Here is a 15,428-nt window from a genome sequence, read left to right on the forward strand (position 1 = left end):
CTGAAGAAAAAAAAATCACCTACATCTTGGATGCCATGGGGGTAAGCAGATAAACATCAAATTTTCATTTTTGGGTGAACTATCCCTTTAAGCTTTTCTAGTGGTGATGCTGTAGGCCTATTTTGAAATACTGACATCTAGTGGCAGAAAGTGTTCTTTCTTTCTTTCTTGATTGATTGATTGTAAATATTCTCCACAAAGTTCTTCTTTATGTGCGTAAAACATTGTACTGCTAACTGCTGGAAATGTTTGTGATTATAGCACTTTGTACTTACAATAATAAGTGTGTAGGGTATAAATAACATTATATTTAATTTAAAACATGTTATTTTATTGAAAAAAAAGGCATAGACAGGGCATAGAATAGATGGATCAAAATGTATTTGATTTATGGCAGCCTATTTTATAATTATGTTTATAATAATGGCCTTGTTATTTACGTGAGAATGACACAAAATAACAGTTATCTTTGTCTTGCTCCTTAATAAAAGGTTAGGCTATCATACAGTTTCTGTGGTGACGATTATTGCAGCTTTACTTTTCAGTTTCCTTTTCAGCCACAAGATGGAGACATTCACTAATTCTGGATGAGTGAGACTTGTAAACATGGCTGTATTAGACTATGTAATTTATCCCTTGCCATTATTTACATTTTCCATCTGTAAAAAGTGGCATTGATATAGTTATTTTTAACATCCCAAACCGATTTCAACGGCGGTGTGACTCAAGCGCATCAAAATCGAAATGTTCAGCAATAATTTGGATGAACCTTGAATTCAGAGGATTTATGATTATCCGTTTATCAGGCAGCTATTCTATTCTGAACGAGTATGTAATCTCCTCACTGATTTAATAATGAATATTTTTGCACGGTTTCTATGATGTTATTTGGCTCTGTTTAGGGGGACTCTCTAAGGGGGAGGAAACTGGGTGTTGCCCGTTTTTTTACGTCGTCTGAGTCTAAGCAGCAGCACCAGCAGCAGCAGCAACACACACGGAGATTGGAGTTCAGTCTGTACGAGCACTGCGTAACGGCGGCTTCATCGAGACACTTCTTCGCTAACCTGCTTTAAAAACACCCTCCAATAACCGACACCATGGGCGTCGAAGGCTGCACGAAATGTATCAAATACATGCTCTTCTTCTTCAATTTCATCTTCTGGGTAAGTGGTCATTCAATCTGTGCGATGGTCCTGTGTCTGGCCTGAGAAACCGCCATTGGTATTTTGTATTAAGAGGACTGTTTACCCTTCATGTGTTCCTTTATGAACAGGAATTTAAATCGTAGACTTAATTTTGATTACGGAAACGCAGATGAACCGATAACTTCTGGTAGGCTATGACTTATTCGCTGAACATGAAATTACTTTAAATACAGATGTTTTATGTAGAAGATTGTAGAATGGGCAAAGACAAAGTGATAAAGGCAGTAAAATGCTATAAAAGGAGCTCTCAGGGCGAACATAACGGGCATGGGGCGGAGGAGTCCAGCAACAAGATTTCGTCACTGCTCTCGTCTATTAAAACTCCCCACAAAGACTAGTCTTATGTTTATTATACTTGTCAAACTTACATTTTCTTTTTCTTATTATGTTTTTAATTTCACAAAACTACGCTACTAACTAATAGTTTCCCAATTCACACTTGGCGACGTGCTGAAGTAATAAAATAGCGCAGTAATAAAATTGGCGTTGTCTGCTCCCTCCCACTCGCTGTAATTTGGAAAAGAACCTGGAAAAGTGAATGACAATATTCCACCATAGCCAGATTGAGTTGAGAGTTGTAGCTCATCATGCCTGTCTGTAATAGTCACATTGCCTGTGTCTTTAATTTCAGTTTTCTTTTTACTTTTTACAGTTCCTTTTAGGAACTTACTCTTACCAAACAGCCTTGATAAGCAATCATTCATGACGCATATTTTTTGACAAATGTACAATGTTCTTGCGTATGTCTCATCTACAGCTCTTTCTAAGTTGTTAGTCAAGCATTCACAGACAGTGTCCTCTCAAAATGGCTGGTCAATTAATCAGGTCTCAATTTACATTTTGTCTCTACATTGGTTATTTCTCAACCAAAGAAATAAGAAGTACATTTTGAAAGTGCAATGATAATTACGTAAGAAGGTTGATAAGTGTTAAAATTAAAATGTTCTTCTTTTTCTTCCCAGAAAGTGGCATCATGAACAATACAACTGGAATTCAATACAGTTGCAGTGTTTAGGCCTGGTCACACCAAGGATGATAACTAATGATAAAGTTTTAATAATTAATAATAAATATTTCAGAATTGAATAATAAAGTTTTAATATTATTGATAACGATAAAGTTTTTCATTCATAGCAAAGAGAATAGCAAATCCACACCGCAGCTATACGGTAACAACACAGAGGAACAATATTGTTTGAATTGATTTCAGAATAATTTTTTTAAAAGGTTAGTTCACCCAAAAATGAAAATAATGTCATTTATTACTCACCCTCATGTCGTTCTACACCCAAATAGAACACAAATTAAGATATTTTGATTAAATCCGATGGCTCAGTGAGGCTTGCATTCACAGCAATGACACTTCCTTCGCTCAAGATCCAGAAAGGTACTAAAAACATATTTAAAACAGTTCATGTGAGTTCAGTGGTTTTACCTTAATATAATAAAGCGTTGAGAATACTTTTTGTGCGCCAAAAAATAAAAATAACAACTTTTCAATGATATAGTGATGGGCCGATTTCAAAACACTTTACGAATCGAACCACTGAACTCACATGAACTGTTTTAAATATGTTTTTAGTACCTTTCTGGATCTTGAGAGAGGGAGTGTCATTGCTGTGAATGAAGGCCTCACTGAGCCATCGGATTTAATCAAAATATCTTAATTTGTGTTCCGAAGATGAATCAAGGTCTTACGGGTGTGGAACGACATGAGGGTGAGTAATAAAGACATTGTTTTCATTTTTTGGGTGAACTAACCCTTTAGAGAGCTTGTGCATTTTAAGCGGCAGATGACTAAACTGCAGTGTACACTTAGGATAATGAAAAAGTTATTGTCCGTTGGTGTGGATGCAAATATAGTTATCGATATAGTTATCTTTAAGGTTATTGCTCTTGTCGTGAATGGGCCTTTAGGCACATTGAGAAGCTAAATCCTATAGCCATTGAGATGAAACACGAAACCCTCATCAGCCATAAAACAGAAGCCTATTTTCCTGCTGGCTAATGGGTTTAACACCCATGCTCATTTCTCTACAGACCCAACAGGTGCTGAGACCACTCATGTGTGAATGATCATGGCAAAACAGCATGGTGGCTTCTTACTTTGAGGAATTTTGGTTTGAGAACTGAACCATAGAGATGGTGATGAAAAAATACCTGTAAAGAAGGTGTTAGATCTAAGAGTCCATTGCCAAGCTGATTGGACGAGTTTGACAGTAAGCTGTGGTTAATGCAGAATGGGTGCGGAGGTTTCACAGAAGGTCTGGGCCTTCTACTTCTGAGCCTCCTGCTTTGACATGCCAAACATTCTACAACCACCTCACACTGGGTCATGGGTCAAAAATAGAACCCGCCACACCAGACTACTGGCAACAGAACGAAGAGGTCTGAGAGGGGGCTTTATTTCTAAGACCCTTACACAGGATGATATCAGTGTGTGAGATATAGAGAGAAGTGTGTGTGGGGGGTCAGATGCTAATTTCGTCATCTTGCAGAAAATATTAAGTGACATGATGGTGCAAAAAAATTTTTTTGTATATTCATTCTAGGGCATTGGCTATTATTTGTGTTCCCTTGACAACCCACTTTTAAAGGTGAAAATTAGTTCATGGCTGACTGTAAAATTGCTTCATTAATGTTTTTTAAGGCCATTGTATCCAGTGGTGGCTGGTGCTAAAATTTTTTGGAGGGGAGCAAAAAAACAAAAATTTTAAGGGATTAGTTCACCCAAAAATGTAATGTCATTTATTACTCACCCTTATGTCGTTCTACACCCGTAAGACCTTCACTCATCTTTGGAACACAAATTAAGATATTTTGATTAAATCTGATGGCTCAGTGAGGCCTTTTTTTGTTTAAAAAAAACTAAATAACGGCTTTTCAACAATAAAGTGATGGGCCGATGTTCGTATTGAAGGCTATGAAAACCAACATGAATGTAACCATGTAGTCTATGCTATATTTTGTGCAAAATAGGGGTCAAATCACATTAGGCCCACATTCTAACATTGTAACACTACAATCTAAGAACAAAATGGTTTTTAAAGCAGAAGTTAAATACACTAAACTAAAAATAAAAGCACAGACTAATTGTTAGGCTAATTTGATTACCCTACAATAGTGACTTTACAGTTAGTGCTATCGTAAAAATACACTTAGTTGTAGGTTCGAAATTCTACATCTGGCACATTTATGTTCGCCAACAAAAACAAATAATCAACAAATATTTTAGCAGTTGCAGAAGGCTCATCCATTCCTGACAGCAAAATCGACTTTCTAACATTTACAGATGGAGAATATGTCTGAAATGTAAGTTATGCACTGAGGAATTTATTGGATGCCACTTTAGCTTTAAAAGTTATTAATAGAGGAATGTTTGTTTCCACCAACTTTTTTTGGTTAAAAGTTATCCAAAATCCATTTTTGAGCAAGTACATAACCAGCCAGTGTTCAAAACTATCTCTTTATCTTGTCTCGATTCACAACAGTGAGCTTGTAATAATGTTTTATAATAAGAGCGACATGGTGGATTTCCGCGGGAAATTTGAGCATGCAGCAGTTCCTCTGTGCGTCATTACGTCATGTCCTTAAACAGAAAGGAAGGAGTCCAGGCTAATCGGTTTTATCACGTGAGGATGCTGCTGGTAGCAGATCATTCATAGCCTTTTCTCACAGCAGCTGAAATAATTAAACTTATCATTTTGATGGTGGATTGTAATCCAGAAAGATCCAAATGACAATCATCAGTGACAACTGGAGATTTCATTCCACTTGTTCAGATGATATTTTCCAGTGAAAATTCTTATATTGGTCATACTTTCAAGACTTAGAATCTGTGATTCTGAAGTTCAGTATCCACACCGGTGCAGTGACTGACAGCAAGCATTAGATTCATCCGCGCTGACGAGCTGTGCCGAGGCACAATGCACGTACAGATAACTGTTCTGCATATAACTGCAATTGCAGGTTTCAAACAAGAGATGGCGACACAGGAAAAATCGCAGACTGCAGCTTTAAAGGAACACTCCACTTTTTTTGAAAATAGGCTCATTTTCCAACTCCCCTAGAGTTAAACAGTTGAGTTTTACCGTTTTCAAATCCATTCAGCCAATCTCCGGTTCTGGCGGTACCACTTTTAGAATAGCTTAGCGTAGTTCATTGAATCTGATTAGACCGTTAGCATCGCGCTTAAAAATGACCAAAGAGTTTTGATATTTTTCCTATTTAAAACTTGACTCTTCTGTAGTTAAATCGTGTACTAAGACCGACGGAATATAAAAAGTTTTGATTTTCTAGGCCGATATGGCTAGGAACTATACTTTCATTTCGGCATAATAATCAAGGAACTTTGCTGCCGTATCATGGCTGCAGCAGTGCAATGATATTACGCAGCGCCCGTGAGCCCCTGCTTGCACAGGGAACGTGCCTTGCAACCATGGAGACGTTTGTGAGAGACGCTGCGTAATATCATTGCGCCTGCTGCAGCCATGATACGACAGCAAAGTTCCTTGATACGCTGGAATGAGAGTATAGTTCCTAGCCATATCAGCCTAGAAAATCACAACTTTTTATTTTCCGTCGGTCTTAGTACACGATTTAACTACAGAAGAGTCAAGTTTTAAATAGGAAAAATATCAAAACTCTTTAGTCATTTTTAAGCGTGATGCTAACGGTCTAATCAGATTCAATGAACTATGCTAAGCTATGCTAAAAGTGGTACCGCCAGAACCGGAGATCGGCTGAATGGATTCGAAAACGGTAAAACTCAACTGTTTAACTCTAGGGGAGTTGGAAAATGAGCCTATTTTCAAAAAAAGTGGAGTGTTCCTTTAAGGTTACGTATCATGACGAAAGCACGTTAGGGCGAGTCCTCCCAGAACCCATAGAGATTGCATTGCAGTGCCTGCAGTTCGAAAAAAAAGTTCTTTAAATGGAAGTCTATGAGAGCACTCTGGGCCATTCTCAGCCAGAGTGAAATCGCCCAAAAAGAGGCGGTACTCTGAAGACAGTGACTTGACACTGATTGGACTATAGCCTATATCCAGAGGCAGAACAAACAGAGCAGTGACTGCTAGCATAACACTGTGGTTGAATGTGATTGAAAAAATCTGTCCCTTTTCTAACTTTGGTGGAGCATCGCTCTCTCGCCCTAATGAAGAAACCGCCCCTGGTATCACAGATTGCTTATATTTATAAGATAATAATGACAAAGTTACTCAAACTAGTGATGTATGTATGTCTATCATTACAGTCTCTAACTGTGTGTAGTAATTAAGTTTAGTATGGTTTGCATGGACACGCTGTTGCTGGTAATACAGAACTTGCAAATTACATTAATAAGCCTTTGCATTTGAGAACATTAATTTGAGGAAGTGTTTGTTCTGTAATAATAGCCTAATCATTACACCTACTTAGCATGAGACTTGTTATTAACATTCAGAATTGTTACATTTGGGTATGTGTTCACAAACCTCGTGACTGTCCTCCATTCCTCAGGATCACACTTCCTTCCCTATCAGGAAGATAATTCTCAAAATATTGATGTTTGCTCTGCAGAAATGCAGTAAAACACATGTAAAAAAACAGAATTGACTATATATGCCTTCAAATATTTAGAGCATGTGAATTAAATGGATTTTTTTGTGCTTACTTTGCATACAACAGAATAAACCTGTAGCATTTTGTGCAGTTCTGCAATGATTGAATAGTCACCACCCATGCTTTTTTCTGTGTAAATAGGCCATTTGATTTTTTTTTAAATTTACAATAAAATGACAAAACAAAGTTGTAATTCAATCAGTAAAAGTTTTTGTGAGCATACTTAGCTTTTATTTAAAAGCATTATAACAGGGATTGCAATATTATTGCCTGTAATAGCTTGTAATAGGGCCAAATATCCTGTATGGCAAATAGATTATTATTAAATTAATCCTTGTGTTTGGCTCTAAAAAATGAATGGCATTTCCTGCCTTTTTCTACATAAATTCAGTTAAAGTATGGAAACTGAGAAGGGAGGATGCCCCCAGATCGCGCCACAAGAATTATGGCTTATTCTGCTTATAACTCCTCCTGACACCTCTGGTCAACTGGAAACTCCTGTGTTTAGGGGAATCTCTGTTTACTCAGATATTCATTATGAGTGAATGTGGAATCCATCGAGAATGGGTTGCTTAAAGTGACAGAGCTTCTCCATGAACCATCACTTTAGAACCTCTCCCTTTGGCTGGCCCTCTGTTTACTCAGTTGCTAAGCAGCGGGCTGCCTGAGCTCTGGAATGGGCCTATCTGGCCTTTGGAGAGAGTGAGAAAGACAGAAAGAGAAATGGAAAGAACTCTTTCTCTCACACTTTTACCCTCTCTGGAAACGATTTTCTCCCCTGTGTTTAGCCTGAGAGAATGTTCCTTACTGAGAAATTGTTTATTATTCAGCATGCAAATTTGGGAAAATAATTAAAATATCTAGAAATTCCATTTGCATTAGATAAAACATGACCTGTTTCAAGAAATTACGTTTTGAATTAGATTTTATATTTTAAGTTTTTATTTTAATTTGAGTAGTTTAAATTTGAGTAATCTTGTTATGTGCTTTTGTCATATCTTTACTATTTCTATTTACCTTTAATTTAGTCCAGTTTTAGTTTTCAATTTCAACAAATTATTTTTTTAGTTCTCAAGGCAACAATTTTTTACACGTTTTAAGTTTTTTTTTTTTTATCTACTATTTATATTTATTTGATTTCAGCTTTATTTCAATTAACGAAAACGATTTTTGATAGTCAACAATAACAACAATGGTTATAAATGCTCAAAATTGATTTTGTAGAGCAGAGGCTGTGATTTCTTTTTTACATCAACAGGTGTGAAAGACCAGTAATGGTGGGAAAAAACATTTAGAGAGAAGAGAAAGTGCCCAGTGTTTCCCTCGTGATCCTTTATGAGGGGTGTGGTGTGTAAGAACTGCACCAACAAATGCTTTTTGGTTTGACTTGAAGCGAATATCTTTGGCGATGCAGCTGTTCGCGTTTGTAGAACTGGTGCGAGTGTTGGATTCTTGATTGGAAAAGAGTAGCAGAACGAGATAAAGGAAAGGAAGGAAGTATGAGTCCATTGTTTTCACAGCCAGAGCTGTGCGTTCTGCCCATCCCAGCATTCCTGCTAATGGTCTTTGCTTCGTCTCACATTCCCGTTACTCTCCCCTGTGCGGTGTAGCTGGATCTCCTTGCTTCTAACGGCACCCACCAGGTTCTTGGCGGTCTCCAGTGCTCTTTATCTGCACTCTGCATTCCTCCACAGAGCCTACGCATTCCTGACGAGATCCAGCTGTTCTCGCAGGGCCCAGCTCTTGTCTGATTTGACAGTAATTTCGCTGTAAATAAAGCCATATAAACAAAGCCAAATAAACCTCTGCTGCTTGTCACGCAGCTGCCCCTCCCCCACGTGAACTTTCCCGCTTCTTATCCGCATGTGCATACAATACCACACATTGTAGAGCTACTTTAAATGGTCTTCTGAACTGCCTACGCCCTCTTTCCTTTTCCCCCATTTTCTATCTCTCCCTCCCCCTAGACGCAAGAGTCTGTGAGCACCCTCTCTCGTGAATATGCCATGTGTTTATGGGCCTCACTCAACTGAATGCTCATCACTGTGAGCCATGTAAAGAGAAAAGAGGGCTGAACCATACTGCTGTGGCGTACAGTGATGTTTTGATATTCTTAACCCTCGGCACTGTGGGCCTCTAGAATGGGGTCTGTAACAAGATCCTTCCCTCCACCCTGCCTCACAGAATGTGTCTCTCTTTCTCTTTGTTGAATGGAAAATAAGCAGACTACAAGAGATAGATCCAAGGAGATTAACAAAATGCATCCATGCACCACTTTAAGAGTCGAGATGAAAAAGAAAGGTGTGGTAAATATGTAGATACACCTTTCTTTAAATATAAAGCTTAAAGTCTAGAAAAAATGACAAGTCTTGTTGGTTTCTTTTGTGCATTTAATAACAGTGATCAAAAGTGTTCAAGTTGCATAATTTCTCTTCCTCTCTACTTTTTTTGTTTTTTTAGCTGGCTGGTTGTGTAATCTTGGGGGTTTCACTCTGGCTTCGTCATGACACTAAAACAAGCAGTCTTCTGGAGCTGAGGTATCAGGACGCAGAACCACCCAGCACCTTCTACATCAGTAAGTACATCACTTTCTCTTTCCCATTATTACCCTCTATACTTACTTAGTCTTTTTTTTCCATCTCTCATTCCTCAGTCTCTCAACCCATCCATAAAAAGTCTGTGAATAATTGCATTTCGTACATTTCTTTACATAGGATTTATTTGAGTGATACACACACTAGGGATGGTAAGATTCACCGATTCGCATCGGTGCATCGGTATAAAAGTTAACGATGTGATGGGTCAATTTAAAAAAGTGTGCATCGGATACAAGTTGGCATTTGTATCGCAATGCATCGGTTCTAACATGGACTAATTGCATCGGTAAAAAACGATTTATTAATATATAATTATTAGTAGATGTGACCAATAATTTGTGACAAATATTTTTAAATATAGATTGATTTCTTCTCTCTAAACTGTTTTCCAAGCATGTTCTGTCATCACCATTGCTACATTACGGAGACAGAGGCATTACAAAGGCCTGTTTATGAAAGGGCCATGCGTTAGAAGTCAGAAGGCATTAAGTTCATTTATGATTTGCTGTCTGTCTGAACCAAAGAAATAAAAGCGAACTATCTGTACCCATATTCAGGGCCCTATGATTTCCGCGATGCAGAAAACATGGACGGAATTGCGGAATCCATTCATAAAATCGGAGTTTACTGTATGATGCAATTTGTCAAATTTTGGATGAATAAATCAAAAGTAGGGGGGTACATCAAATTGCGATATGGACCAGTGTCTGAATATTAAACCACAAGAAGACTAATTGAAAATGAATCCTGCATGTTCTGCGTGTCTCTGGCGCATATTGCGAATATGTTTACTACAAATACTGAATCACGTGACGCTCGCAGTGTTTTTTCCAGCATCTGCCATGTTACTATATGACTACATGAACAAATAAACTTCATCTCCAGAACTGCTCTGAGTCACTTTGTGAGCATTTTACCATTTAATTTGAGAAAAAACTATGGTCATATCATATACACATAGAAACCTCAAGATCACACAATTTTACAGTGACAGTAAACTTTGTTTGCAAAAAAAAAAAATGAAAGGGTTTATTTAAATTTAATCTGATTCAAAGTTTTATGCCTTCATTTGATTACCATAAAAATTAAAATACACAGCACAGAATTTCTGGGGGAAAAAAAACATAGGGCACTATTATTGTAAACAAATTAATAAAGTTGCTTTTTATTAATTCAATTAATTAGACATGTTTTTGATTAAACCAACCAACCAACCAGAGTATTTCAAGTATGATATACAACCTGCGTGAAGTTGGCCCCCCACCCAACGCAAAACGTTGGCAAAATAGTCTCAATCATTTGTGCTTCGTTTGTGCTGGTTTGTGCCAATAAAAGTTTTGTTTGTGCTGCTTTCGACTTTAAAATATTAGACTTTGAATTATAGGCGATGACGTCACTCAGCCCCCCCACATGCTCCAAATTCACCGAAAATAGTCTCAATCATTTGTGCAGCCCCCCACATGCTCAGAATTCACCCTAGATAGTCTCGTTTGTTTGTGCTTCGTTTGTGCTGCTTCGGTTTTTAAAATATTAAAAGAATTGGCAATTCATTCTGAGGTCTCTAAGCCCCCCACATGCTCCAAAGCCCCAGAGGCGCCTGCGCGATCCCTTCCATTGTTTTCTGATATTTTAGGTTTTTCCAATGAAACACAAATTTATTATTTATAAAAATAAAAAAACAAAACAAAAAACACTGCTTGTTTTAGAGTGAAACATGTTGCATCATTACTTAGGCCTTTTAAGAATAAAATAAATACAAATAAATAAAAAAATTCCTCAATATTATTTTTGACCACATAAAGCCAAAATTATTATTTTTTATGCCACCCACACATTTGAAACGAATTTTAAAGCATAAACTAATTTAATTTTAACCCATAAACGAAAAATACAAAAAAAAAAAAAAAAAAACCTCATAGCTCATTTTTCAGTCTTATATAGGCCTAAAAAGTTATTTGTTTTTGTTTTTTTTTTTTCAAGTAAAATCAAATTAAACGAATGCCTTTATTTGTTTTTTCGATTTGGTTTAATTAAACAATGAAATAAGTCGTTAGACAGACTGATGCAGCTTTTTTGAAGCTTTTGCCGTTTCTTACGCGCGCTTGTCACCGAAAAGGAGGAAAGCAAACAGAGACTTAATTTGAAATCACATTGCTCCTACTATTTCTGTTAAATGTATATGCTTTGGTATATAGCCTAATAGTCACTATAATGCGATTTGCATTTGCAGCCGTTCAGTGTCATTCAATTCAATGCAATCAAAGTCTAATATTTATAAAGCGAGGGAGCACAAATGAAACTTTTACCGGCACAAACGATTGCAACTGTTTGTGGTGAATTTGGAGCATGTGGGGGGCTGAGAGACCTCAGAATGAATTGCCAATTCTTTTAATATTTTAAAAACCGAAGCAGCACAAACAAAAATTTCACCAGGACAAACCACCACAAACGAAGCACAAACGATTGAGACTATTTTCGGTGAATTTGGAACAACTAATTTCGGAATTTGGGGGGCTGGGTGACATCAGAATGACCTATAAATATTCTTTTAATATCTAAAAAACCAAAGCAGCACAAACGAAAAATTTTAAAGCACAAACCAGCACAAACGGAGCACAAACGATTGAGGCTATTTTGCCGACGTTTTGCGTTGGGGGGGGGGGGGGGAGGGGGGGCAACTTCACGCAGATTTTCATACAGCCCTACATATTGAATTGCATAGCATCATATTTTTTCCATTGCGTTATATTTTTTCCATTGCATCGTATCGCATTGTGTTGAAGTGAATCGAAATTGGATCGCATCGCATTGGTAGCTGCTTCACATGTATCTTTAACGTATTGTTGGCTATGCATCAAGATCTGTATCGCATTGGCCTCAGTTATGGAGAAGCGCATCCCTAACACACACAGAAATATATAAAAAAAATAAATAAAAAAAAATCAGTTTCAGCTGAATTGTGTGCAGCTCGTTGCCAAATAACTTTACTATGACTGGTTTAGTTTATCACCTGAGTACCTAAATTTCATTAAAGAAACTTTGTTTTATTTTGGTCAAAAACCGAAACTGAAAATAATTTTATTTCGGTTTCAGAAAAAAAAACATTTAGTTGCATCACTAGTTCTAATGTTTTCGGTGAGTTAACAGGCATGCTGCTACTAAGAAAAAACACAGCAATGCTAAACACTAGGCACAAGGATCCAATGTATTACATTTTACACGGTATGTGTGTTAAAAATAAATTAAATTATAAAAATAAAGAAAGTATTATAGAAAATATAATATAAGAAAATATTTAGCTCACTGTATAACAGTATTGGTGAGAAGCAATGAGCCCAGCAGTGACACATGCAAATGAGTTTCTCAATTTCACCCAAAAGGGAAGTCAACTGAAACAGAAAGGTAATGCTAATTTTAGGCAAGGCAAGTTTATTTATATAGCATGTTTCATACACAATGATAATTCAAAGTGCTTTACATTTAAAATATTCATAAAATAATCAGAACATATGCATAAGAAATAAAAGTATCATGCCTGACTACCTGAATCACTAAATTCGGGGCTAGTAACTTTAGCACTAGCTTTTTAGACACCTCTTTACACAGGACACCTCTTTACCATGGACTTGTCAGTCACTGATGAGTGAACTGTGATACCTGCTGTGCTGTTTGAGACTCTATAGCTTATTTTAATATCACAAGATCTCATGGCATGAGATCTCATCACACCCCTAGTACATATGGTCCATTTCTTCCCAGTGACTAATGACAAGAAAATCAAACACAAGATCATTTGGCTTCAGGGAAAACTGATTGGTTGGTTCACATGGACATTTGTGAGGTCAGAGGTTACTTTCAAGGACTCTTACAGATGCACAAGTGGGCTGTTTCTGATGGCAACTGTTAAAAGCCTTGTTTATTCAGGAAGGCCTTGTGCCTGTTTAGACACAGAGGTTAACAACTGGGTAAACAGTTCTTCAGTTCATGTCAGTGGTATTGTAAGCCCTAATATTTATTGAGGAATGGATTTTAAAAAAAAGAAATATCTTACCTATACCTTACATGTGTACAAAAACTTTTTAAAGAAAACCTAAAATGAAAATTTTGTCATCATTTATTCATTTTATTCATTTCCACGTTGTTATGAATTTCTTTTATTCTAGATGTCTTTTAATGCCTTGAAAATGTAAACATTGCATTTTATTGTAATATTGTTATTGCAAATTGTGCTGGTTTAAATGTGGAACCAAGGTTGGCTTGACATATTTGAAGTTTTGGGGAAATAGTAAGAATAGCTTATGATAGTCTTGGACTGGGATAGAATTCAGATATGTTTTGTATTGTAGGCTATTGTTTTCCAGCTGTGGTGTTTTTGAATATAGATTTCATAGACATTTATTATAGCTTACAGCTATTATAATAATGTTTTAAAATAAGAGCGACCTGGTGGATTTCCGTTTGGAGTTTGAGGCTGATTTGGAGCCTGGAGAAGTTTTGACATGCCCTGACATTTGTGCTTTTTTCAGTTGTTCATAAACATATAAATGACAAAAGTGTCATTACACTATATTCAGCACAAACTAGGCTACCATAATATGTGAGGAACATGTATGTACATGTTTGTATTTTTGAAGGAATTTACGTCACTGAAATAAGGCCAAAAAAATAATATTTAATCTGTGTTTACAAGACTTCTGGGTATTGGAGGTTGTAGACTAGAGTTTTTGCTTCAAAATTATGTAAAATTATCCTTCCTACTTCTTCATATAAAACAATAGAGAGATTTAAATTTAAATCTCTGCTTAAACCCCAGCCTCTGGGGGAAGTGGCTGCAACCTCAGAAAACATAAGGATGTTGCCTATTTAACCTTATTTCTTCATCTAATTCCTCAAAATTAGATCTAGCAAATTATTCAGTAGCAGTACCAGAGCTAGCAAGAGGAGCTTGAACAAACATTCCTGTTTGACTCCTCTCGCTCTCCACCTAAGTTCAAACGGCAGATTCTGTAACTCTGAAAAGAATCATGCGAGAACAGCCACGAATGCATCGCTACGAGTGCCTTCAGGTCGAGAGATGAAAGCTCTTGTGCAAACGCTAACTACTATCAAGTGAGAACAGGAAAGACAAAGCTACTTACCTGTCTCTGTAGATATTTTTGCGACTGCATCCTACACAGCACATCCAGCCTCCTTAATGAGTTGAAGGCATTCCACCCAAAATCACATCCCACATCCATAGAACAAGGGCGAAGTTAATGGAGCTTTCATTGTAAGAAATCCTTACAATGCACGCAGTCAGTTTCCTCGAGAACTCAATGTGCGTGCTCCTCACCAGACGCACACGCTTCCAGAAAACGCTTGCCAGAGTGTTTCTTCATGATATTTATGTTCACTCGTACACAAACATACAGATCCTGAAGACAAAAGAAATTGATGACATGTACTGTCGCCGTCCAATAACATTGTCGCATTTGAATCACATGCTTCAGACACCGGTCACACTGGAGGCGTTCCCCGTAGCGTCCTCTAGAGGACGCAGTGCGAGTTCCCATTAGGGCCGTGCGATTGATCGAAATCGTAATAAAATCACGATGTGAGCAAGTGCGATTTCTAAACCGCAGAAAGCACGATTTTTCCTCATCAGTCTGCAATCTGAATGCAGCGTGCCTTAATCTAGTTCAAGGACAGAACGGAAACAGGAAAGGTGAATTGTGGTTTGGGAATATTTTGGATACAGGAAAGATAATGTATCAGTAAAACCCGAGCAGTTCTAGAGGTACATTTTTTTTTTAAAAAAATTTAAAATGTCTTTCACTAAGAACGCCACGTAGAATGCTGTGTCGTGCGAGATGCTGCAAAAGACGCAAAGTTACGTAATTTGCCCACCGTGGCACTGCTCTCACTGTCGTTTTGATATTTTATAGTAGTAAAAATCATTTAGTTCAGTTAGAGAACACACTACAGTTAAAAACTGAATGCATGTGCTCAATTCCATGTGAACCGAACAAGAGTCGCAGCACAGATC

The 15,428-nt window shown here is 37.2% G+C and overlaps 1 protein-coding gene across 2 annotated transcripts in view; it reads left to right on the plus strand.

The window, feature by feature from the left end:
• Positions 1-967: 967 nt before the first annotated feature.
• cd81a (CD81 molecule a) overlaps positions 968-15,428 on the plus strand; it is a 35,404-nt gene continuing 20,943 nt past the window's right edge. For both annotated transcript variants that reach the window (XM_067399458.1, XM_067399459.1), the window contains exons 1-2: positions 968-1,163; positions 9,267-9,381. In XM_067399458.1, coding sequence (XP_067255559.1) covers positions 1,098-1,163; positions 9,267-9,381 — 181 coding nt within the window. In that variant the 5' untranslated portion in view covers positions 968-1,097. The remainder of the gene's footprint in view (positions 1,164-9,266; positions 9,382-15,428) is intronic.

Source organism: Chanodichthys erythropterus, chromosome 11, assembly GCF_024489055.1.
Source record: "Chanodichthys erythropterus isolate Z2021 chromosome 11, ASM2448905v1, whole genome shotgun sequence".
NCBI classification, from domain to species: Eukaryota; Metazoa; Chordata; class Actinopteri; order Cypriniformes; family Xenocyprididae; genus Chanodichthys; species Chanodichthys erythropterus.